Consider the following 25,578-nt stretch of genomic DNA (forward strand, 5'->3'; position numbering starts at 1 on the left):
ACATAACTAATTTTAAAAGTAGAATTTTGCGCATAGAGACTAATTTAAATAGAAAACACATGCTGGAAAATGGCAGGCGGTCTTTGGATCAAAAAAGAAATTAATTCATCTGCAATTCTGGGATCATTGTTTTCTGATCGGATTGTTAAGGTCATATAGCAATTTGCCCAGAATCACATAAGATAGATGTACAAGTTGTTTTGAATTCAGTTAGGCCAAGTTTACATAATACTGTTTATATCTACAGTATGTTCTATCTTTCAAAATGCCTCCTTATTTATTATTTGTGAATTAGTGGAGAAATCACTGGACTTAGAGGCCGGAGAGCTGGGTTCAAGTCCCAGTTTGCTATTTAATAGCTGTATGCCTTAGGTAAGTCATTTCAGAACTCCTGGTCAAACTGGGATCATATGGGATGCACAGAAAACACTTGGTAAACTGTGAACTGACTTCCAGATATGTTTTTTCTATTTAATCCTCATTAACAAAACTGTGGGGGTAAGTATTCTACTGATAATTTCCTCTATTTTCTAGTTGAGAAAAGTAAGGCAAATTGACCCAAATCATACAGCTTTCACAAAGAGTTAGTTCCCTGACTTCAAAGCTTGAATACCTTCTCCCAACTATCCTGACATAATGAGCAAAACTCAGCTTGTCAGACTTCTACTTATGGTATGCTTTTTGGATGACAATAGCAATTCCACTGTGAGCTTGCAAACAGAAGTTCAATTGCCTTTATAACTATTGGGGTTACAAGGATTTGAGGTTATTAATAACCCAAAAGACATGTAGCTGTCAGAACTTTGAATGCAGAGTTACATTTCACTGAATGAAATTTGTAGAAATATAAAAATGTCATAACATAAATATGGAAACAAAAAAAGGTAAAATAAATAGGAACATAGTAATAAAAATCATTTATGTAAAATACCTAAGATTAAAATATTTTACAGTGTTAAGTCATATTATATATACAGTCATATTATTTTATATACAGTCATATTATTTTAAATGAACAAAGAAAAAGCCCTAAAAGAAAAGATTTCATTCCTTATAATATCTAGTAGGTAACAATATCCCAGTGTTTTACTCGGAATATTCTGTTCTAATGAACTTTGGCCTTTTTCCAGTCCTAAAGTAATCTTATGGACCATGAAATCTGCACTTCCTATTCAATTTTAAGAGGTGTAGTTCTTTTGTAAATCTATGTTGGATTATCTCCAGACAGGAAGATAGCCTGTTTAGCTTTTGTCTTTTAAATAACATAGAGATGAAATATGGAAAGCTTAATATACATGTTTTCCTACTTAAATCGAAAGGAGTTGTTTTCTCCATTTCTAGAAAGTTTGTTAGTTAAAATTATAAACCTTTGGGGAATTTTATATTTTATTGAGGCAAACATGTTTCTATTCAGTATTTTATACTCTTCAAACCAAGTAAATTGCTGAACCCAAAGATGAGAATTTGGGGATTAAATTTAGCTGAGAATTAAAATTAACTACAATATTCCCCATACCAAAATTCCTTAAATTGCTGCCCTTTTCCTAAGGGATAAAACTGTAAATAATGAATTGAAAAATGTGGCTAACTGGTATATGCTACTGTCTATCTTTTTCCTTGAGTCCATAGATGCATACAATCAATCAGTAACAGTTTCCTAAAAGAGCTATGGATTCTGCTTTTCCCACTTGAAGAGCCAAGGGTAGAGGTATCAGGACTGCCTACCCACCAGGCTAAGGCTGAAGTTTGCTCTCTCAGAACCATTGGTAGCCTGTGGCTCCCTATTGCCAAGGTTTGCCCTTTGGAAAAGCATGAACCAGTTCACTCTTCTACACAGTTCAGATCCCCCAAAAGGCTTGAGGCAGGACTGAGAATTAAATTTAAGAGCATGCACCACAAGTAATTGAGAGTTTAATACCTTTTTGTATAGAAGGCACAAATGAAAATGAATGGATATTTACCTAATTCACTTTCAGAGAATTAAGCTCCAGTCTTGGAAAATTTTAACTTCATCTAAGTCTTCTCTACTTCTGAGGAAAAGAAAGGCACTTTGCCATTTCTTGAACAAATGACAGTGAAATCCATCCCCTGGTTGTAAGGGAATAGCCCCTATCTTTGACAAAATGTGGACTGCATTGAAATAGATGTCATAAACTATTTGCACCATTTTATATTATGGAAAATATAAAATGCAGACTATTCCGTGTTGCCACAGTGATTGCTGTTTTGTGACTACTGGTGAACTTACTCATTTTCATACAAATTCCAAGCACAGCCATGTCTCCAAAGATGCATGTAATTACCCTGTATGATGCAGCAATTACATGAAGATGACACCCTTGCATGCTTCTGTTTCATATAAACTCAAGCATTAAGCAGGAAGCTAGAGGATATGGGGTTCATGATCTTGAGTAATCACTGCTAATAATCTCTGATAACAAGCTTGACATCAGAAGGAAACACAGGGCTCAGTAGTTACTACTAAACGTATCTCAAATTAGGCTGTATTGTTTTTTTATACCACTTGAAACCCAAGATCAGATAACCAGAGGTACCTTCTATAGACAAGACACTTCTAATACCTATAAATCAACTGTAGTGTAACTTTTTAATCAAACCTCCAAAAATAGTTCATGTTGTTTTCAGCCTAATAGTTCTGCATGATCTTTCTAATTTCATGGAATAAAATATAGTACTCCCAGGCCATCACCAATATCTACCATTGACTGTGGTCTTACAAATGATATTTTTTTAAAAACGAAGTTATTTGTACATAAGGTGGTATGTAGACCACACCTCTCCTTGTCTCTTATTTTCATTTCTGCATGATCTTTCTAATTTCATGGAATAAAATATAGTACTCCCAGGCCATCACCAATATCTACCATTGACTGTGGTCTCACAAATGATATTTTTTTAAAAACGAAGTTATTTGTACATAAGGTGGTATGTAGACCACACCTCTCCTTGTCTCTTATTTTCATTTCTGTTTGAATAACACACTTAATCACCTTTTCTTACGACAATCACTGGGATGTCCTATGGTGTAGCTGTTCCACATTTTTAAAAAAATTTTGTTTACTATCTTTTCATCTCAACCCTTATATTAATATAATTGCTATGAGGTAATTAACTAGAGTAGTACCTGAATTCATGTTGGCCAGATATAACTCTGCTTCTTAGTTTATGAAGTGTTGGTGACTCACTGTCAACTTATACACTTTAAATAGTATGGAACAAAGTAAGTGTTGAGTCAGTTTAAATACATACCTATAAATTTTTAAAGCCACAACAAAATCACTATTCCAAAAAACAACTCCCATATACACACAGATTAAAATAAAAAATGCCCACTTAAAATAAAATTCTAGTTATTAAGCACAAACCAAGTCAGGCAAGGAGGAAGAATTTTGGTTTAGTTTTATTTTTTCCCCACATATGTCACTGTTAGTCTTAATAATGTTTGTATCACAATAACACTGAACTCAAAAATCGACTTAAGAAACGTGAAATAAGTCATAATTCTAAGGCCCTCTACATTCTTTGAAGAAATTGTCTAATTAATCCCGACAAACTTCCAGACCTCTTTATAATGTTAAATCTTGAATCTCTGTTGCCAGTCTAAAACACTAAATTTGATGCTAGTAAGCTGAAGTTTGCAGGGCTCCTCTTGGTTGGTTGGTCGGTTGGTCGGTATTTTATTTGGATTAAAAAAAAAAAAAAAAACGCTTAATGGGGCCTTTTAATATAAAGGAAACAGAGTGGCAGAGAGACTTGCCCAGATTATACAGTCAGGTAACGAGGAAAGGAACTTTGGCCCCCAAATTCCAAAAGCTGCAAACTAGCTGTTGTTGCCTTTCAGACTAATGGAAACCTAAGAAATTCCCATTTCAGGTTCAGCCTTTCAGCGAAGTAGAGCTTCAGGAGCAAAAATATCCTGTATGAGAATGTGTGAGGAATCAAGAAAATATTCTCTTTACTTTTTACTCAACAAAGTTGTATTGTCCTTCCAGTAGACATTATAATGAAAAACATATGTCTCAAATTATGCCAATGTTGAAATCTACTTGGGATTACAAACTTTATTTTTCTTTCATGATTGTTAATCTAGGCTGCATTAAAACCCCACTAACGTGCCATGTATCTAAACAACATCTACAGGCTATCTATATCTATATCTATATCTATCTATCTATATATATATATATTCTTCCAAATCATAAAGTAAAAAATGCCTTCAAATGAACAAAGTGCATTCATACTGCACTTTAAAGATGTTCAGCAGTTCTCAAATATTGAGTGTAACAGAGAAGCCTATTTGAATAATTTAAAACAGATTTTACACTGATGGCATATTGATTTATACTCGATACACAAACTTCTCATGGTGTTCATTAAACCATCTAAAAATGCCCTAACAAATGGAATCTCTATTATGATCCGTTAGCCATGAAGAGAATGATGTCTTCTTTCCCCAGAAGTTTTCAGTTAATTTCCTCCCATATCATGAAAATGGCATCATGGAAGGGTGAGGAAATCAATACTCAGGGACCAAAATTGCCCTATTTGCCCAAGCATTTCATTAGCAGACATCGTCCTTTAAGTAAGCAATGTATTTAAGGGACGCTCCTGTGTTGATAACCTGTAAGCTGTGCAGACTTCTCTCCAGCCTGTGTGTTGTCTTGTTTCTACAGAGTGTTATTGTAACCCTTTGGGCTCAGTCCATGATCGTTGTAATGGCTCAGGATTTTGTGAGTGTAAGACGGGAACGACAGGGCCTAAGTGTGATGAGTGTCTGCCGGGGAATTCCTGGCACTCCGGCTGTCAACGTAAGTAACTTCTGGGAGCTGCCCTCCTTCTGCTGCAGCATGGCTGATTCTGCTTGTCCAGGCCAGTGTGTGCAGCTTCTCAGAGCAGAAAAAGACCCAAACCGCTGACAAGCTTTAAAAGCTACTTAAGGCCCCAGCCTATGTAGAGGAGAGAGAGCAATCCATCAACTGTCCAGCTGGCTTCCTGCAAGCCCATCTTCTTCTCTTCTCTGAATGTGGGAGCAACTTATATTGAAATATTGTGCTCAGATCCAGGTACCTGGCCAGGCCATAAATTAAGTGGCACAATAGGGACCCAGCCTGGAAATTCTCACCGCAAAATGAAGGGTGATGTGTATGTGGTTAATATATTTCTTGAACTGAAAACTACCCCTGAGCTCCAGAGTTCATAAATTAAATGATATCTACATAACTTATTACCACCCCTGCTATCACACCCATCACTGAATCTTAACCAGAAAACCTGAAAGCAATAAATCTTAGGGATATTTAAATGCCAGGGTGAAGTAAATGACAAAAATCAATATTGATTTTAAGCCTCTGAGGTTAGGCACCATGCAGTGAGCCTTAGACAGATGCCATTTGGTTCAGCCTCATTTCTCTGAGGATTATCAGACCTTCTTAAAAGCTTGTCAGGCAGGTGGCATGTCGGCATATTCAGGGAACAGAAATTTAAAAATCTGAGCAGAAGCTTCCTTCTGTCATTCATAACCTTTACTGCCTTTTCATTATGTACTAACTTTCTAGTCTATCTGTACACATTTAGCTTACTAATACTAAAGAGCCACCAGGCAAATCCTCTGGAGCAGTGCAGTCCAATAGCAAACTGTACAAGCCACATATTGAATTTTCAGTGTTATCCACATTTAAAAAGTAAACTAGAAGAAATTGATTTTAACAACTTATTTCATGTAAGCTTTTAATATCTCAAATATTATCATTCAATATGTAAGCAACATCAAAACTATTAAGGATACATTTTACATTTTTTTCATACCATATTTGAAATCAAGTGTGTTTTATTCTTACATCTCAATTAGGACTGACCGTATTGCAAGACCTAATAGCCACATGTGTCTACCATATTGGACAGCACAGCTCTAGACCTTCCTTTGCTTACTTTTCACTTGAAAACAAGGTCAGCATGCAGGAACTGTTCTAAAGCCAATTCCAAGGCCATACAGAATATTTCACCGACTACTTGTGGAATTTATAGTTATCTGTAAGCTATGCTTTTACATGATGTAAAGCCAAAGTGAAATTTGCTGCCGTACTATTGCCATGGGCAGCAAAGAACTGTGGTGATAGTTTGAGAAATTCAGCACTGAGGACATCAAGGGACGCCAGAGCTGGAGGTGAGCATCCCCAGCCATGCTGGAGAGAAACTTGAAAAGATAAAGAGGCAGCACATCTGCACATAAGCTCTGCATAAGGTCATGTTTAAAAGTCCTGCTTGCCATAGATTCCTAGAAAACACCTTAGGGGTATGGCTGATTGTTGGATCCCAAGGATCATATGACAAGCCAGTCACTGGTCCTGGAACATCTGGATGTAGAGGCCCAGGGAAAGCTCAGAGAAGAGGAGGAGGGACAGACGGAGGAAGGACCCAAACCAGCCCAAGACTCCAGGCATATGTTGTAAGGAGACTTTGCAATTAAGACACTCTTCTCAAAAAGAAAGTATCTTGGAAACTTCCTGATGCAGCAGGACCTAATGAATAGGTATCATCAGGGAAAGACATTAGAGATGGAAACTAATCCAGCCTTAGGGGAGGTATATTCCAAAAAGGTCCTAACTTGATTTTTCTGGATTAATTATTGGAGTATTATAAAAAGGTACAATGTCACCGAATTTTCCCTTCTGGAATTAGAAGACTGGATTGCCCGTGGCCTTACCACATAAGGGCCGTGCAATGCACCAAACCCTCTGTACCTCGGCTCTGGCACCTCACATCCTTGGTATACAGGGATCAGTGAGATTATGGAAGTGATTGCTGTATCTTCTTGGGTATTTCTTGAGAACCCACCATGAATTAAGCATAGAGCTAACAATAGTGGCTACAAGGATGAAGAAAGATAGCTGCTGTGGACATACGGGCATGGAGTTCACAATCTGAGGTGAGAGGCTGACCTACAACTAAACAGTTTTGACAGAAGGTAATCAGAGCTAAGAAAGAGCTATGTGTGTGCTTCTAGTGAAGTCCAGATGGAAGTGAGGCTTCCCAGAGAATCGACGTTTGGTTCAGTATTGAAGGATTAGTAGGAGACTTCCAGGATGGAACTTCTTGAGCAAAAGTACATGAGTTAACATAACACACTGTGTTCCAGAGATACCAAATAGTTTTGGCATGATGGGAGGATAAGGTGTGTGTGTGTGTGTGTGTGTGTGTGTGTGTGTGTTGGGATGGGGGAGAAGATGTTCAAAAGGCAACCAGACACCAGATCACATGGTTTCATGAACATCAAGCTGAGAGTTTCTTCTCATGTGGGAGAGGGCAGACACAAGATCCATCATACGGTTTTAGACAGAGGAATGAATGAAATGCTCAGAATTTGTTTTAGAAAGATTATTCTGGCTGCTCTGTAAAGGAAAGACTGGAACAGGATGACACTAGATTTATTATATCAATTTAAGGTATTTCAAATATACCTTTGAGTATACAATAGCTTTATCTCACTCTGAAATCTTTTTTTTCCTTCACTCAGATCCACCCCTACAAGGCTGATATTCTATGCAAAAATATAGAAATTCTGCTGTCAGTTGATAAATGGCTATAGCCTGAGGATCTCTAAGTGCCTTCCCTGGGATCTCTCAGACGACCCTAAGATCCACCAGTCAGTGGGGTAACACCTGTCATTGTAGGGTGCCTCCAGCACCAGTGTTATAACAGACACTCATTCTAATTAGTTGATGATTACAGGTTGACAAATATTTTTCATATCACTCCCATGTGTGCACACATATGAATGCTCCCAACAATGCTCTTCCCAAAAAATGCCCCTGAAGTCAATCTCTCTCTGTCTTTCCTCCACCCTAACCCTCATACACTTCTACTGCGATGAATGCATCCTTGGGTTAACCTCATTATCAGTGGCAGGGATTACCCTGACAACCAGAAACCAATGCCAAGAAGAAAGCAGTGGTAGATAGAGCTGGCAATGGTGCTGGCCATGAGCCATGAGCTGTAGTAAGCAGACACACTTAGGCCCTGGGCTTGAATTGCACCTCCACCTCTTATTAGCTGCAAGACTTAGAAGAAATCACTTAGACTCTCTAAGCCCAGTTTGTTTTGTTTTGTTTTTATCTTAACATGGGGGTAATACTAGGACACGACACATATGGTAATCATGAAGATTCAAAGAAAATAATGAATGTGGACCTCATGGTACATAGTAAGCACTCAGTTATTCCAAGCACATGTTAAAGTGTCAAAATGCTAGGCAAAATCCATGTTTGTTTATTTATTTATTTAAATTTTGGCCATTTTTTAAAAGATTTTGGAAGATAACAGAGCATGTAGGAAATCAGGAACTTAGTACACACAGCAAGGGGAAGGCTGAGATTCAGTTGCTGGACCATGGCCTACAATATCCCAATAACCCTAGGATATGGGTTCTTGGAAGGGATCAGTACATGTATTATTGAGAACAGAAAAACATATTTAGAAGAAAGCTCAATAGTATGATCAAGAAAATCTTTGAGTAGAATATTGTGAAAATATCCTTATAAAACTATAAAACCAGACAGTGTGGCAAACCACAGAGTTTAAAAAAAAAAAAAAAAGGACAAGAGTTAGTCTCAGGAGAATAAGGAAAGGTTTGTGGAACAAAACTCTATGGTTTAGATGTTTTCCTTCCCAGAGAATGCACAATAACTATATTCATTTTCTCTTGCTGCTATAATAAACTGCCACAAACTTAGTGGCTCAAAACAACATACATGTATTTCTTACAGTTCTGTATTTAGAAGTCCAACAGGGATCTCACTGGGCTAAGATCAAGCTGTCAGCAGAGCTGTACCCTTCTAGAGGCTCTAGGGAAAAGTCTGTTTCCTTGCCTTTTCTAGCTTCTAGAAGCTACCTATATTCCTTTGCTCATGGCACCCTTCCTCTACCTTCGAAACCAGGAACTTTCCATCTCTCTGTGCCTTTCTTCCATCATTACATCTTTCTCTGACCACAGAAGGGAAAAGATCTCCACTTTTAAGGAATCATATGGTTGGCTTGGTCACACACAGATAATCAAGGAGGATCTCTCTACCTCAACACCCTTAATGTAATCTTTCTATAAAGTCCCTTTTGCCAAGTAAAAAACAAAAACAAAAACAAACAAAGAAAGACAGGTCACAAGGATTAGGGTGTAGACGTCTTTAGAAAGACAGCTGACACTGCCCGCCTCAATAATCATTGAGAATGGCAACCTTTAATGCCAAGCATAAATATGTGGTATCATGGAAATGAAATTTAACTCATGCTAGGAATAAAGATATGCAAGAGAAAAAAGAAATACATAGTACATCAGAAAAGAGTGCCATATGTCAAGAAGGTAAAGACTTGCGTTGTGAATTAGAAGATAGAAACAGTGAAACACCTTTCTGTCAAAACCAAAGAGCTTATAAAAAAGGTGTTGTGAAAGTATATTACAGACTACACAACCATTTAGAAGATAAACATATTTTTCAAAGCCAAATTAGAAAATCTAAATGCTCTGGAATCTTCCAAAATGAAGGAGTTCAAATATCAAGATAATTACTGAAAGATGTGTTCTGCTAATTGTAGACTTGCATTGACAAGAATTCCTTCACCCAAAAGAGTGAAAGGAGTCAGGAAAGTGGTAGCCCCACTCTGGGGTAGTACAGAGATGGTAGTATCGCATAAGAGAACAAATGTAAATAAAAACCTTTAAGGGACATTATCCCAAACCTTAAGAAAAATTGAAAATATCCTTAGGGGGAAAAAAATGATCTTAGATACTTTTTTGAAACACACATGCACACACACACACACATTGTTTTTTTTAGAAATAAAAGCACAAATTGTTCCCAATTGGCTACCTAGAGAAAATAGGAGACTTCCAAAATAACCAACATAGTTATACAAGGACTCCCAATGGGGTTTTGACAAACTTTTATTTAGTCCCTACTATGTGCTAGACACTGCTGCAAATTAAGGCTAAAAAATAAAAATTGCAAAAATATAAACTTGTGTTGGCAGTTGTTCAGGTGACAACTATGTGGCAATCCCAGCTCACCTTCAAGCTTAATTCTAGACAGCTGTAGGTCATGAGCAGCAAAGAAACTGAGTTTCAGTCTGAACAGAGACCAAAAGAAGTTATAGTTCTTCTGACACGTGCCTGAGCAACCCACATCAAGAGTCTAGTCCTTGGAGACTGTGTTCTAACACACAGACAGTGATATAGGAGAGTTCTGTCTTTGAAGAAGGGATTTTCATAAAGCTAGCAGGAGCAGGTTGGTGGGCATAGGACATTGCAGATGCCTACAGCATTCGAAGGGCTATTATGTAATAGATGAACGTAGCTTCAGGAAGACAGAACGGAGACCAGCGGGTAAAAGAGAGAGGAGGGTTTCAGCTTAGCAATTTCCAACAATTATTCTCTCCAGCTGTCTAAGAATATACAGTGGAGTGTCTTGGGTCATGATGAATCCCCAGACTCTGAAAAAGTTCAAAGAGAAGCTGGACAGGCTCCCATGAGTGATGCTTTTTGAAGAGTTTCTGCTTAAATAAACGTTGAGTGAAAAGACCTCTTGGGACCTTTCCAGCTTTTCTGCTCTTTCAGACTAATCACATGGGCCAAGGGAAGATAGAGAGAGATTCCCCAGCTCAAGTTGTATGAAGAACCAGTTTGGCCACTCAGCTGTCCTCTGTGCTCTCACCTCTCTTTTCCAACAGGCAGACTCTCCTACTTCTCACTAACCCTGTTTTCAGTTCTCACTTCCAGTTTCCAAGAATCAGCCTTCAAACTTCCATAAATCCTTTTTTTCTAGAGATTAATTGGTTTTTATCATAGCTTTTCTGCTACTATAGATCAGGAGGCTTTTTTTTTTTTTTTGGTATTAGATTAACGTCTATTGGCCTGACAACTTGTGATCATTAAGATGATGCTTCCGATTGCTTCTGTGAGATGAAGATTATACCTCCCTGGACAAATGCCTTGAACCTAACTTGTAATTTTTCAATTACCTCCGGTTGCAGTCTCCCACTATTTGCTGTGTTACATTAAAATGTCCAGTTCACATTTCACCAGTTGACCTCACATTTGAATCCATTGGCAGGCAGCATGTCACTTAAACAAGGACGTCTGTGCTGCTTCAGAGCATTTGCCATCCCAGACATATGATTTCACTCATTTGGCTCTTACACTCTATCACTGAACATGAATGGCATCACTGAATCCAAGTTTTTAATTTCCTTGCTAGCAACTTGAACAACAGTCTCATTTCCCTTGCCGAGTACCACATCCCTAACAGTGATGAAAAATAGTTGGAAGGGCACTTGATGTTACTGTTGTTCCACTCCTAAGGGTGGGAAGGAAGTGCTCGTTACACAGAACCAGTAGGAGCCTCCCTGAGGTAATTTATAAAGGAAAATATTAGGAAGACAGAAGAGAAAAAGTGGCAATTTGTAGGCATTACAAATATGCCGGGTATTCCTCCTGGGGAAAAAAGGCTCATTTTGTCAGCTAGGAGAGCAAACCCCAGGGTTGCTCCCAGTTGCAAAATTTCTCCTGATTCAGCAGGACGAGGCCACAGCACTCAGTCATGCTAATAGCCATCACTTTCCAGTTTCAGTGCTGTTTCCCTTCCATTCTTAACATCACTTTAACTTGGGATTGGTAGAAAAAGCCCACCAACCTCCAATATATCAGGGACCCGATGTCACCTGTGAGCAGGAGGGTCCAGGGCTGACACTCAGGCCACGGAAAGTGCTTTAGCTCTTCACATCACTTACGGCTCCGTTTGAAGCAACCAGACGAAGCAAAGGCTGGAGCAGCTTGAAAGGGGTGAGTGAGCACCCTTCACAGTTGGAGCATATCCTAAGTGCACTTAAAACTTGAGGCTTTGGAATTGTTGGAGTTTGGCATGAGGCAGATACAGATGGTGGATATACTCTCCATTGGATATGATGGCAATTCCAGACCACTTCCTGACATTGTGACGTTTCGTGCTATTCAGCTATCCTGCTCAGCTCAGAGAGGGACCTCATTCTGACCCCAATGAGAAACCTCCTAGTTACTTGCTCACCTGTATTATTTTTTCCTTTATTTAAAGAGAATTTTGAAACTGACAAGGATGCACAAACTCAACCATTTCACACCACAGAGCCATACACGGTGAACAGTGAAAGGTGTGTGAGATGCCAGGATTCGTGGAGAGAGGCAGGTACAATGTTACCTACTAGTAGCTCGGAATCGAAGCAACAGCCTGGTCCTATTTGATAGTAAGATGATCAGGAGGCCAAGCAGAAAAACAATACATGAAGTTCTTGCCTCACCTCAGTCAATACAGGAATGGAGTTTCACCTGGAGCTACTCTTTATGCATAAGTGAGTGAGTGAGTGAGTGAATGTGTGTGTGTGTGTCTGTGTGTGAGAGAGAGAGAGAATCGCAAATTTTTCTGAAGCTGCGTACATAAAGATAATGCCTAAGTATGGATATCAGCCCAGTTGAAAGAGGACCATCCCACTTAACATTGGTGGAAGAAAACTTTTTACTTCAGTGAAGACCCACTCCTCAGCCTCCTTCAGAACAGAATTAAAAGGCAGAGGAGTCACAGATAAACCAGGGTGGCAGGGTTCCTGATAACTAAATTCTAGGAGTCAATGCAGTGAAATCAGGGATCCCGATTCTGGCTGTGACTGCTACCAGCTCTCCAAGGAATGTTCGCTCAACACCACAGACTTCTCTGTGCATCTCCTGTGAAATCCTAGACAGGGCTTGGATGTGCTTAGGCTCCCTGTTGGTTTGAAGTGATCCTATGATCCTGAAATCTCACAGAGGGTTTGACCTACTTGCCTATGGACCAAGTTCTGAGGAATAATCATTTTCTAAAAATAATTTAATAATTTAAATAAAATAATATTTCATTATTTTAATAATATGCTATTTATTGCACACTCCCTGTGCATCAGGAACATGTGTGCATCATCTCAGTCTACAAGGGAGGTGAAGACTAGTTTCCTTATCTTAAAGAGAAATACAGATTAAAAGGGGGTAATTCCCCCAAAGCAAATGGTTAAAAATGGCAAACCAGTTATTAGCAAATATTTAAGAATTGAGTTTGCTGCAGCACTTTATAGGATTTTTGTCATCTTTACAGATGGATACAGAGGCTTTGATGATTTATTATAGGGTTCAGCAGACTTTTTCTATGAAGGGTCAAATGGTAATTATTTCAGGCTTCCTGGGCATACAGTTTCTGTCACAACCACTCAGCTCTGCTGTTGTAGCCCCAAATCAGCCCAAGATGACATTGCAATGAATGAGGGTGTTTCTGTTCCATTAAGACTTTATTTATGGTGCTAAGGTTTAAATTTCATATAATTTTCATGTGCCATGAAATGCTATTCTCCCTCTGATTCTGTTTCAAGCACTTAAAAATGTAAAAACCATTCTTAGTTCATGGCCACAGTAAACACAAGGCAGGCTCTACTGAGCATGCAGACCATAGCTGATTTATTTCAAACTCACACAGCAGTTAGAAATGAAGAAACAGAGGACCGGGTTAATAAAGAGGAGAGAATATGAAGCAGAAGACAGAAGAGAGCATTAAGAAAACACACACACACACACACACACACACACACACACACACTTCATTAAAGTGTCTTCTATCCTGATGTGGGTATCACAAGGGGTTGGTCTAACCGATTCATATTTACCAGGCCGTAACTGAACTTAAGAAAAATGTTAGGATTTCCAGAAACATGAGGGCTGTGACCAGATAATTTCCAGGACAAGATCACAGGCATAGTCAGTGCCAGGCATTTGAAGGCTTACGAGCCAGCCAAGTCAATTTAGCATCAATTTAGTACAATCAACAACTAATGAAAGAGAAGTCCGGGTGGCCATAACACAATCAGGATTGCTCATGATGGTGTGAGGAATCATTCTGTTGCATTCTGCAGGAACAGACCATCACCTTGAATATCAGCAGAAAGCTCTACCCAGAAAGAATTATAGTAATAATATCAGCTACGATATCAAGGGCACAGGAAAAAAAAATAGATACAGAACCCGTTGAGAATTTATTTTTTTTTTACCATCGGCTTTGATATCAGAGGTAATTATTTTAAATAAAGGGCATGTCAGTGCTGTGAGCCCCTGCCTCTTCCGTCCAATGCTCTTTTGAATGTGACTGTGACTATTGAACCCAGAATGTTCTGGATCATGTAGCTCTACCTTCAGGAATAGAATTAGCTCATGACCATCTCTACTTGAGGGCTGTGTCCTCTTCATCCCATTTTTGTCAGATTATTTTCTTTTTAAAAATTATACTCAACCTTCAGTTTCTCATTGCTGCAAGGTGGGTAGAAGAGGAATACATTAGCACATAACAATTGACTATCTCGATGTAAGTTGCAATAAAGTTGGATTTCAACTAGAAGAGGCACACACACAGAAATTCAGGCCCACACGTGCTTCATCTGCTCTGCCCCCAACTTCAGTCACCGACTCCTCCTGGTAGTTCACGGTCAAGATCATCCAGACTTCGCTGGATGCGTTAAAACAGAAGTAGTTGCTAAAGTGTCTTTTTAACAGAATCCCTTCCCATATTCTGCAAAAGTGTAGCATTAATATTATGCATTGCAGTTATTTCTTCTAGGCTATAACTCTTTGGAGAATATGGGCGTATGTCTCAGAGACAAAACTACAAAAATAATGAAATATTGATGTAATCATTTTTAAGAATCACATTTAGACCTCTTTTTAATTAGTACTTTGACCCTATGGACTTAGTCTTACGTTAATCTGTATTCTTTATCATGAAAATCAATAACACAGAGCACTACATCGTTCACATGATTTTGAGTACAAAAAAGAAAAGTTTGTGTGTTTGTAGGAGGGCTTGTTACCAGGATAATCTGGCAGTTTATTAGTGATGTAATGTCACAATCGCTGTATTTTCAATGATGTTGCTTATTCAGCTTTTACTAATGCCCATGCGGAAGATATTTGGATGTATTAAGAGGTCTTTACTGAGATATCACACCGCTCTTCTTTCTGATTAAAATAAAAATTAAAGTTGCTGATTTTACACCAAGGATGCTAAACTACATATAGACATAGAGATATGGCATATGAATTCTATCTGATCATATCAGGCTTTGAAATTTCTGATTTTTATTAGACTGTCAGATCATAGCATACCCTATAGACCTAGACCCTCAATTTCATCTTTGGTTATGAAATGCCATTTAACTAAGGTGATAGAAGGGCTTCTTAATAGTCTTGCCAAATCTTTTGAATTCTCCTCCATGGCAAACTGGGCTGGCTAGAGGACTGTCTGATTCATTCACTTGTCCATGAAATCATTCATTTAATCATTCATTCATTCATTCATACTGTCATTCGTTTTAAAATATTAAAGCCCAACCATGTTCCAGGAATTTTGCTTAATTTTAGCTCCAAAGACAACTAAAATGTGATCCTGCCCTCTACGAACTGACGGTTTAAGAAGGATCTCAAATCCAACAGCCCCTCACTCCTGGTGGAATCTGAGAAGACCCACCCTCCAGTACTACTCTTCTAACTCATTCTTCTGGTCACAGGAATCTCTGCTCCAGCTGATAATCTTGAAATTTTATATATGAGTTGGAGTCTTAGACATATTCTAGCTTAGCACTTATTTTTTTTAAGATTTTATTTTTATTTATTTATTTGACAGAGAGAGAGAGATCACAAGTGGCCAGAGAGGAAGGCAGAGGGAGAGTGGGAAGCAAGCTTCCTGCTGAGCAAGGAGCCCGATGCGGGGCTCGATCCCAGGACCCTAGGATCATGACCTGAGCCGAAGGCAGAGGCTTAACTCACTGAGCCACCCAAGCGCCCCTAGCTTAGCACTTATTTTAAGTCCTAGGTGAAAATTGTTTAGTCATTAAAATTGCTTAGGGCTTTAATAAGCACTCCTTATTGCAATTAATAATGACAATGGCCACTCTTCATTGCCCGCCATGTGCCAGGAACTATGCCAAGCCATTTACCCTGACTTATTTAATCTGTATAAAATCCGATTAGCAGTTATCCCTGCTTTACAGACAAGTGAACTGAGGCTCAAAGAGGCTAAATAACCTTCACATGGTCATCTAGATTCTTGCAACCTGAAAGTGTATCGATCCTCCAACCAATAGCATCAGCACCACTTGGGAATTTGTTAGAAATGAGAATTTCAGGCCCTACTCCAGACTTTCCGATCTGCATTTTGATGAGATTTTCAGGTGATTCCTATGCATATTTGCATTAAAATTTTGAGAATTTAGAGGATTACCTGGTAAGTGTAGATTTCAACCTTGGGATAGGCTAATTCCAAAGCTGAAGCGTTTTGTTTACTTGTTTTTATCACTTAGTGTTCACAGAATTTTGATGACTGGGAAATCAAGGGCATATGTATGCCTTAGAAAAAAATTATAGAAGGGGCAGAAGCTCATAGAGTATCCCAGGTCATCAGTTTTTACCAGCATGTATTCTACAAATCCAAATCACATTATAATAAGGAGAATCATGAAAACTTAAAAAGTCGCCTATTTGTTTTCTTTCTTCCATATAATTTAAAAGTGGTTAATATTTGATAGGTTAATAATAAATATTTTAATATAGTATATTGCATTTGGTTATGAATATATCAAGAGGAAATACAAAGTGAGTTCCGAAAGATAAACTTTTATTGGACACATGAAGTAGAACATAAAATTTGATGGCAATTACCATTTAATCTATTCATGTTTGGAAACATATTGGAAGAGAAACTCATAACTCAGTTAATTGTTATGAATTATTAATTGCTCATTTGAAAAGCGATGAGCAGAACCGCACTTGTTGAAAAACTTTCCTTCTCCGTGGCTTTAACCTTTGTGTCATTGGTTTTATGAGAACAAAAGGGAAAGAATGACAGCAAGATTCTAATCGTCCAAAACTAGAAAGTGACAAGACTGTGAACATCTCAGTGACTCTATAAAGGTTAATTGAGATCGAAATGAAATAGTTATCGCTGGCCCCACTTAGCATACTTAAGTATGATTCTCTGAGGGCAGGTCCAAGCACCTGTATTTTACCAGATTCCCCCAGGCAGTAACAACACGCAGCCAGGATCGAGGACTACATTTTCAGTAACTGCACATTGTCAGAGAGGTTTCAGCCAGCCATGAATTTGACTCAATATTCTGCACCCCAAGTGAATGCCAGGTGGGGTCCAGTTTGCCACTCCTCATTAGAGTCTGAGGTAAGAGGGCACTCAACCAAGGCCAGGAGCACTGGAAACCATGGGCAGCTTTATAAAGATGTATTCCCCAGCTGGCGAGTGATTTCTAATCCATACAGGCTAAGATCAAGAATATTTCTGGATTTAGAGATACCTAATGTAAATAGCCCCTTCTTTCTCAAAAAAAATCAATGTTATGAGTTTCTTCTGTTGAATTAAAAAAAAAAACCTTCAAAAAGTGGAAGGCTTTTTTTATTAACTAAATCCAGGGATTTATTGTTTAGTGTCAGCAGCGTAACTGCTTTATAATTGATTTTTCTGAAGAGAACTGAAAACTTAAGCTACCTTAATTTCCTTTATCTTGACACACATGATTAGCATTACTCTGAAGTATATTTTATCAGGTTTCCAATTACCATTTTTTAAAATCAACTTCTTTGTTGCATACTTGTCTCGATAAAATATTTCTAAGACAGAGAGAAAGAAAGTATATAAAGATAAAAATATGGCTGCTTTATTCCCACTGATGGCTTTATCCTCTTCCTTCAAAAAATTATGTTTATGTTCAGTTAGGTTTTTTAAAATGAGTGAGATTAGTAAAATACATTAACACTGTTAATTTTTAAAATCTTGGGATAAAGAAGCAAGAACATTTGGGCAATGACAGAAGTTTAAAGATAATGAAACAAAATGTAATATTTGCAACTTAGGCTAATGTGCCTAAATCCTTACAGACTCAATCACATAGTTGGTGTGTGATGATTACAGTCTTATACCATTAGTTAGCCTTACTCAGCCTCAATTTACTCATGTAAAATGATAATAAGAGTCAGATCTGCCTCACTATCCATGAGAATTAAATAACATAACGGTATTTAACCTAGTTTCTGTTGCACAGGAAGGGCACATGGTGAGTTAATAGAACTAGAAGTGATAGTACCTGCCCTCAGAGTTTCATTGAAAATGGTGGGGATTGGATCAACAAGTTTAAAAAGCAATCAAGTTACAAACAAATGACATGATAAAAATGAAAGCGATCATAGTCACCTGGGGGGAAAAAAAGACTAAACAATGAATGGGATTTCATACTTACTGTGTCATCTTCTCATGGCTGTTTCAAGTCCTAATTGCCATCTGTAAATGCAAAATTTTAGTGAAGATTTTGTCTAAAATCAGTGCCTCTTAGTTTTGCAGTTTCCAAGTAGAGAAATAAAGCCCTCACTATAAACTTTTATCCATTAAATTCACCCTACCCTTAGCAGCACTTGTCAATTTTAGGATCATCCTAAATCCTCTAAATTACTCTTTAATGCTAAAATGCCTGCCTGCTAGCCAGGTCTTGAGTTATGGTGACCCCCTAAACAAACCAAAAGCAGCAGGTTCTGTACTTGGGCCTAAACCAGTTTCCCAGGAGTTACGATTGGACACTTAGAATCTGTTGTGTCATCATCAGACCCATTGGATACTTGACGATTTTCAGCTTGATGACTATTGACACCCTTAGGGATTTGTATGTCAAAAATGCATCCAGAGCCCTCTTTTTTTTTTTTTTTTTAGAACTTCTCAGGAGTTTGGGTTTTTCGTTGTTGTTGTTGTTGTTGTTGTTGTTGTTTGCCATTTTTAGCAAATTCCTGTTATGTGCTATTTTTCAGCAAAGTTCATATTTCTTTTCTTATACTACAAAGATGCTTAATTTGAGATTTTTACTTTGAAGGGAATAGGGTTGTTTTTTCCTGCAGAAGATTAAAAGAAATAATGTGAGTAACAATTTAACCACATGTCATAGCGCCCTTGAAGAAGGAAGGCTGAGTTTTTAAGGTGAACCAAAGGCATTAAGGAACAGAAGATGAGTTAATACTTCTTCAGTCCCAGGAGCGTCACTACAAAATGTGAAAATAAGAAGGAAACAGAACCTCCAAAGAGTAAGGGAAGCATGTTGGAAGAGTTACTGTCTCTCACAACAGGGGACATGCTGCCAGGGTCAGCCGATCTTGGTTTAGTCTGTGCCTTTGAAATGTGCCGTCCCTCTGTACACTATAATGGCATATTAGTTTATGTTTTAAATGAATGTACTGGTAGTTGAGGAAGAATTTATTGGGGCAGGGGTGTAAGAAGTACCAAGCTTTAAAGGAGCAGAGTAGAAGGAAAGACTCTCGGTTGAGGGATTCCTCCACACATAACCAAACATTTATTGACCTTGTACGATGATGTCTGCATCATGGTAGATGCTGCTTAAGGAGTTAAGCAAGTTTTATACAGCCTGTGCCCTCTAGGAGGTCACCAAATTTGAGATTGGGATAAAGCACAGAAAATCATAGGGTGAAACAAAGTCTCCTGTCCAGAGTACTTAGCACTCTCCTAATGAGTCTGGTTTTAAAGGAAACTGGAAACTTCTATAGGTCTACTCTCGTTGAGTGACTCTGTCCGGAATAGTGGTTGCAGTCCTGACCCTGCCTTGTCCTGTGTTGAGCAAATTATGTAACCTCTCTGACCTAAGATTTTGCCCCTCTAAAAAAGAGATTATTCCATCTTATGGAGTTGTCAGGAAACCAAATGAAATGTTTGTGAATCACAAGTTCCAGGGTGCAGTAAGTTCTAGAAATGATTGCTGTTACTGGAATTGCTCTACTGTAAGCGTATTGCGGTAAGTAACGAAAACTGATGAGGAGCTTGGATGGATTTGCAGCTGTCAATGAGGCATTAAACCTGAAGGAGATGCCAATCAGAAATGTTATTTTTAAGCAATATTTGACAAGACAATTAATTATGTGTGTTCCGAAGTCATCAGGGGATAGTGGGAAGTGTCTGGGTAGTGGGCAAAGAACTTTACATGGATTCCCTGATGTTCTGAAATTCACTGGGGGAGGGAGGTGTGGGAAAGATAAAGAGTTGAAAGTCTGTCCTATATTCAGGAGGTATCTGACCGTAGGTTTACTCCCCTGGTCCTGGGCAAGTGACCATGATCTAGGAAATGCTTGAATTTTCCCACCTTCTTGGGGATTCTTTAATACTCCCTTGTTGGTCCCTGAGTAAGAGGATGGAACTTCCATTCCCTGTGGCTCTCCTCTCTGGCATGAGATTAGCGTCTCAAAACAACAGTCGGCATTAGCCATTTGTGTGGTAGAAGAAAGAGTTCCTTTTGTCTCCAATTTCACTTTAGAATTTTATTGTTTTGTGGAACAGCATAGTCAACTTCACATTTGTTAATAAATCTGAAGGTAAAGGTAATCTTGTAATTTTTCATCAAGAAGGCAAGGCACTACCTGTTCCTAGCTCCAAATTTAGCACTAATACAGAAAATAAGGTTCCTTTAGAGCGTGGATTTCGGTCTAAAAATTTCATCCAGAAACTGTCAATCAAAAAGGAACTGAAAATACATTTCTTTTCAAGAAAAGACAGGAGTTCACAGGGGATCTTTTCTTTCCCTCAGCAGGTACCTAGTTTCCAGCTACAAAAGTATGCATTACTCACTGAAAAATGTGTTTGAAAACACAACCAGAGATCATGACTAAAACCCCTAGGGGGGCTCTCTTCAGGCCAGCATAAGTCCAGTTCTGTTCCTACAATGTTGTTAATCTTTTCCTGCTGACTGTGTCCTTCTTTTCAAGCTGCTATGACTTTAATAACAGGAAAAATGAATACCATATAGGGAAATATGCTGGAGTCTTACAAATAAATACACCTGTATTATAAACACTTCATAAATTAAATTACATTCAAAAATATTTCAGTAATAAACATGCCATGTGCCACAAGCATGCTTGAACATTTCACACGTATTACTTCAATTATTTTTGCCTAAAACTCTGCAAAGAGGAGCTAGTATGCCTGTCTTATAGATGAAGAAACTAAGGCAGAGAGTTTAATTCATTCAAACAATTGGTAGGTGATAGAGCTATTATAAAACCAAGATAAAGATCTGACTCCTTGTCCCATATGCCACACAGATTCATTGCTGTAGGTCCAAAACGGACACACTTTTATCAATTCTCCTTTGGAACTGGGAGGGTAATAGGAACTTGCAGTATTCTAGTCTTGGACCACAGCCCAACTACAGGGCCAGTTTGCTTTCAGTGGGATGGAAACAAGCCTCAGTATTCATTAATAGGAGTGTTTATGAACACGAACACCACCACACAACAGAAAAAGAACCTTCTAGACAAAAACAAGCATCGACTGACAAAGGTTACTGACTCTCTTTCACTCTCACTTTATCATCTACTAACAGGAACAAATGTTTATTTCCTGCTATGTGCAGTGAATTTATGTCTCAGAATCAGCAGCTAGTTTACCCATGCTCACTTCGAACAAGCAAGCTATGCTCTTCAATTCCCAGCTCTCAAGGTCAGTGCCTAGGAGCCCACAGAGGGGCCTTGCCATAACGTACAAACTGTTGAGAGGTAGCATCTTATGGAGGATAGGGTGTTAACAAATGGGACAGGCTCTCATTCTGAGGATACAAGTCATTCAACTCAAGCCAAAAATCCTGTGTCTCTTCACAGAGAAAAGTCACTTAAGCTGGTCATGAAGAGACTTTCTGACCCATTCCTCAAGCCAGTCAGAAATTCAAATAAAGACATCAAACTGTAGCTGAACCCCATGTCACTTCACAAGTTAATACCTCAAAGAAGGAAACAGCCTCCATAAACAGCTGTCAGATATTTAGCCCTGACCCAATATGACAAAGGAAATATTCTTATTCCAACATCATCATCATGACAAGCCCTTGGCATCATCCCTGTAACAGAATATATCACTTTCTGAGTTTTACAGACTTAGAGAGGTGAAACAGACTATCTAGGTCACGAAATTAGAAGAGAAAAGAAGGAGGCCAAACCCAGTTCTCTTCCTCTCCAGGCCACCACCGTGTATTCACTGTCAGGGGCCGCAGGCAGAGCGCTGAGCTCCGGCAACTCTGGGGTGAACCTCACAGGGAAGGTGAGGAGAGAAGTGAGGTGTGATGGGGAAGACCATTGAACATCAAGCCCTTGTGAAATGACTTTTAGAAGCAATAAAAAGTCATTACTCCCAGTGTTGTCCGTTCACCTAGTATGGTGCTCCTCAGGATCAAATGAAACAGAATGCTGGCTGCTAGAGATGGGAAGGTGCCCATTGTCTCTAAAGCAGCAGGCTTCTTCACAAGCTCTATGAATGCTTGCGAAAAGTAATAAATGCCTGATTCACTTTAAGGCTCCAATATGCTCAGACAGGCAGGGGCCGGTAACCGCTGTTGCCGTGCACCCATTCCAGTGACATAAGGTGACAGCATTGGATAGAATGGCAGGAATAATGTGCAGACAAGCCTTGATTATGGTAGCAATGTTCATGATGTCCTGTCAGGACTATGTCATCAGGCTCTTTCTGTTGCCCTGGAGACAAGGAGTGGCAAGAATTCCCTTCATCATCAAATCGTTAGTGACTGGTGGCAGACACTGTTGCAGCTTTCTTGTCCTGTGCCTATCATCTCTTTGGAAGACTGCATGAGCAAAAATAGAGATGGCTCAATATAGTGGCTGCAAATGCTATAAACAGGATTTAGAACAACTGGATAGGTGTTTGGAAGGATGCACCCATATCTCGAAGAGATCAGAATATTGCCAGGGCCTGAACACAGTGACGCATCATGATGGGAGACAGGTGATTTCACTTCAAAAACTGAAAGCCATCTCATGAAAAGGGGGATGAGCAATGAAGGCAAAGGAGATTAAATAGTGCAGGGGAAGGCATTCTAAAATCACTTGAGCCTGCAAGTGGAGTGAATGGATCTGCTTACAGTAAGTGGTAAGGCAACAGAGTGGCCCATAGGAAGGCTTGATGCCCTCCATGGGCTGATCTGCTAAGTCATAGACTCACTCCGCTGCCTGGGTTTAACAAAATGAAAACCCCCTGGATTCCAAGCAGATATCCATATCCCTGTTTTCAAATTTTAAGGGGGAGAGTGGGATTTAGACACAATGGGCATAAGCAAGTCCTCTCTCACCCAGACTGGCTTTGGAATCCGTCATAGGTCCATGCCTACTCCCAAAGACCCTATTATAAAATCACGCTTGGTCAAATGAATCAGCTAAGCTTTTCAATGAGCTCCCAGCAGAAACAAGTGGACCCAGCCAGGACCCCAGACTGTTTGCTTACTGGGACTTCTCAATGGACTTTAGAATAGGCTTTGGTGTATCTTCAGATACCACACTGCACTTCATCTAATCCTTATGCCCAAAGTAGATTAAGGTATCGGGTACCAACCAAAAAACCCTATAATGCAGGGTTAGAGATTCCATTTGGTTTCATATTGGTCTGCAAATACCTTTATCTGGCTACACATTGCAGTACTGTTGCCTTATCATGATATAAGACTTAAATCCCCCAGTTGGATGACATTTGTGCTTTGATGTGCCATTACCTATTAGAGACTCTATCATGAAACTATTCTCCGTAAGATCACACTGGAATAATAGATCTTAGGTACATGGAATTACACATTTGGAGTACCATGGGCCATATAATTCAATGTACAAATGAATTAATAATCTGTCTGCAGAAATTCTACATACAACACCATCCACACATTTAAGAAATCTCTTCCTTTTTGTCCTATCATGAATCAAATTACTGGCATATCTATGATGTATCATTTGAAGAAAATACAAATCTCAAGCCTCAGGCTCTGTGGTTAGCACAATTCTTTTTATGAAATTTAGATGTTTACATTTATAATTGTTCCAGTCTGTTCTCCTTCATTAGAAAAGCATTCTTAGAGGGGTGCCTGGGTGGTTCAGTCGGTTAAGCACCAAACTCTTGGTTTAGGCTCAGTCATGATCTCAGGATCATGAGATCAAGCCCAGAGTCAGGCTCTACATTCAGCATGGAGTCTGCCTGAGATTGTCTCCCTCTCCCTATGCCACTCCCTCCGCTCTCTCTCTTGAAAAAAAGAAAGAAAATAAAATTCTTAGAGAGAAATAAAGTCTAGTAGGCAGCATTCAGATTGAAAGGAAACACCATACATTTATCTCTCAACCTATTTTCCAGTATGAGTTTCTGGTTCTTTTAGTACCAAATCCTCTATCTAATACTTTAACTATGAAAAGCAGCACATATTTGGAAAAGTCTGGAAGCAATGCATTTGAATTCCATTTGCACTTTTCACATTTATCCATGTGCATGGCACTCTGCTCAGTGCTGTAGGTATACATAGATATGAGAACTCATTCAACATGGTTACTTTAAATGTGTTGTGTTCAATTAGCAGATAATTAGGGGATATTGTTTAATATTGTGCTTAATTATGACGTACATACATGTGTCTATCAGATATTCATGTAATGTTCTAAGAGGCGAATAGATTATTTTGTTTGGGAGTTTATCTAACAATAATTTTTCTTTTATTAAGTTTTTTGTAACAAGAAAACTGCAACATTCTTTTATAAATATTACAGTTTGCATCAAACATAAGCTGCTAGAATAAATTATTTATATCAGTAGACTTATGAGTTTGTAGTGTGAGGATGTGTTTGCCTTCTAAAGTATTAGAAAATTATGAATCTAATACTTTGCCATAATATCTAAGGAAACAGAACATTAATTACTTGGCTTTTTGTGTTATGAGTAGTGTAAGGAAATTTTTCTGAAGACTTTTTTTTCATTTATATATCGCAGACTCCTTAGCGATATTAGAGAATGAGCCCAACCCCAGGACGGTATGTTTTTATTCATAATATTCAAGGAAAAGGCTGTTCCCTTTTAAAAGTTGATCTCACTTACTCTAATAGCCAAAGAACAGATATATTCATTTCCAACCTGTCCTCATATGAAAGTTTGAGAATGTTATTCACCATATGTCTAATGTCAAATATTAAAAAACACAGTATAATAAAAAGCTAGTTCAAAATCCCCTTACTTTCAATCTGTTAGTCAGATTAATGGGGATGGCACATTGGTTCCACTGTTATACCACTCCAGTGGCAATCTTCTAAAATTAGGAACTGCCAATCTGGGGGAAGCGGAAGAACTCTATATCATTTTAAATTTAACTTTAGCCTGCTCTGAAGCCATTAGAGACGATTAAAGGATATCTCCAGCCATTATATTCAGCCCAGTAGTCTTCAAGTTCAAAAGGTAAAAAGCACTTTTCACTATAAATAAACTAAGAGACAAAATTATTTTCAATGAAGTTTCAATTTCAGTGAAAATAAAGTAGGTAATTACGTTGGCTATTACTGAGGTCACTGCCTTCATTGACCATCTGGCTTAAAACTAAAAAATAAGTATCATTTGTGACATGGACAGAAATGAGCAAAGTGTCCACAGCTTCCTCTTTTAAAGACCT

At 38.6% G+C, this 25,578-nt stretch overlaps 1 protein-coding gene across 8 annotated transcripts in view; it reads left to right on the top strand.

The window, feature by feature from the left end:
• NTNG1 (netrin G1) overlaps positions 1–25,578 on the top strand; it is a 336,025-nt gene that overhangs the window by 287,615 nt on the left and 22,832 nt on the right. For 5 of the 8 annotated variants that reach the window (XM_032867251.1, XM_032867256.1, XM_032867252.1 and 2 more), the window contains one exon: positions 4,695–4,829. The exons of the other annotated variants lie outside the window; for them this stretch is intronic. In XM_032867251.1, the coding sequence (XP_032723142.1) occupies positions 4,695–4,829 (135 nt within the window). The remainder of the gene's footprint in view (positions 1–4,694; positions 4,830–25,578) is intronic. 8 annotated transcript variants of the gene reach the window in all.

Source organism: Lontra canadensis, unplaced genomic scaffold (genome assembly GCF_010015895.1).
Source record: "Lontra canadensis isolate GAN:19392208 unplaced genomic scaffold, GSC_riverotter_1.0 scaffold33, whole genome shotgun sequence".
NCBI lineage: Eukaryota > Metazoa > Chordata > Mammalia > Carnivora > Mustelidae > Lontra > Lontra canadensis.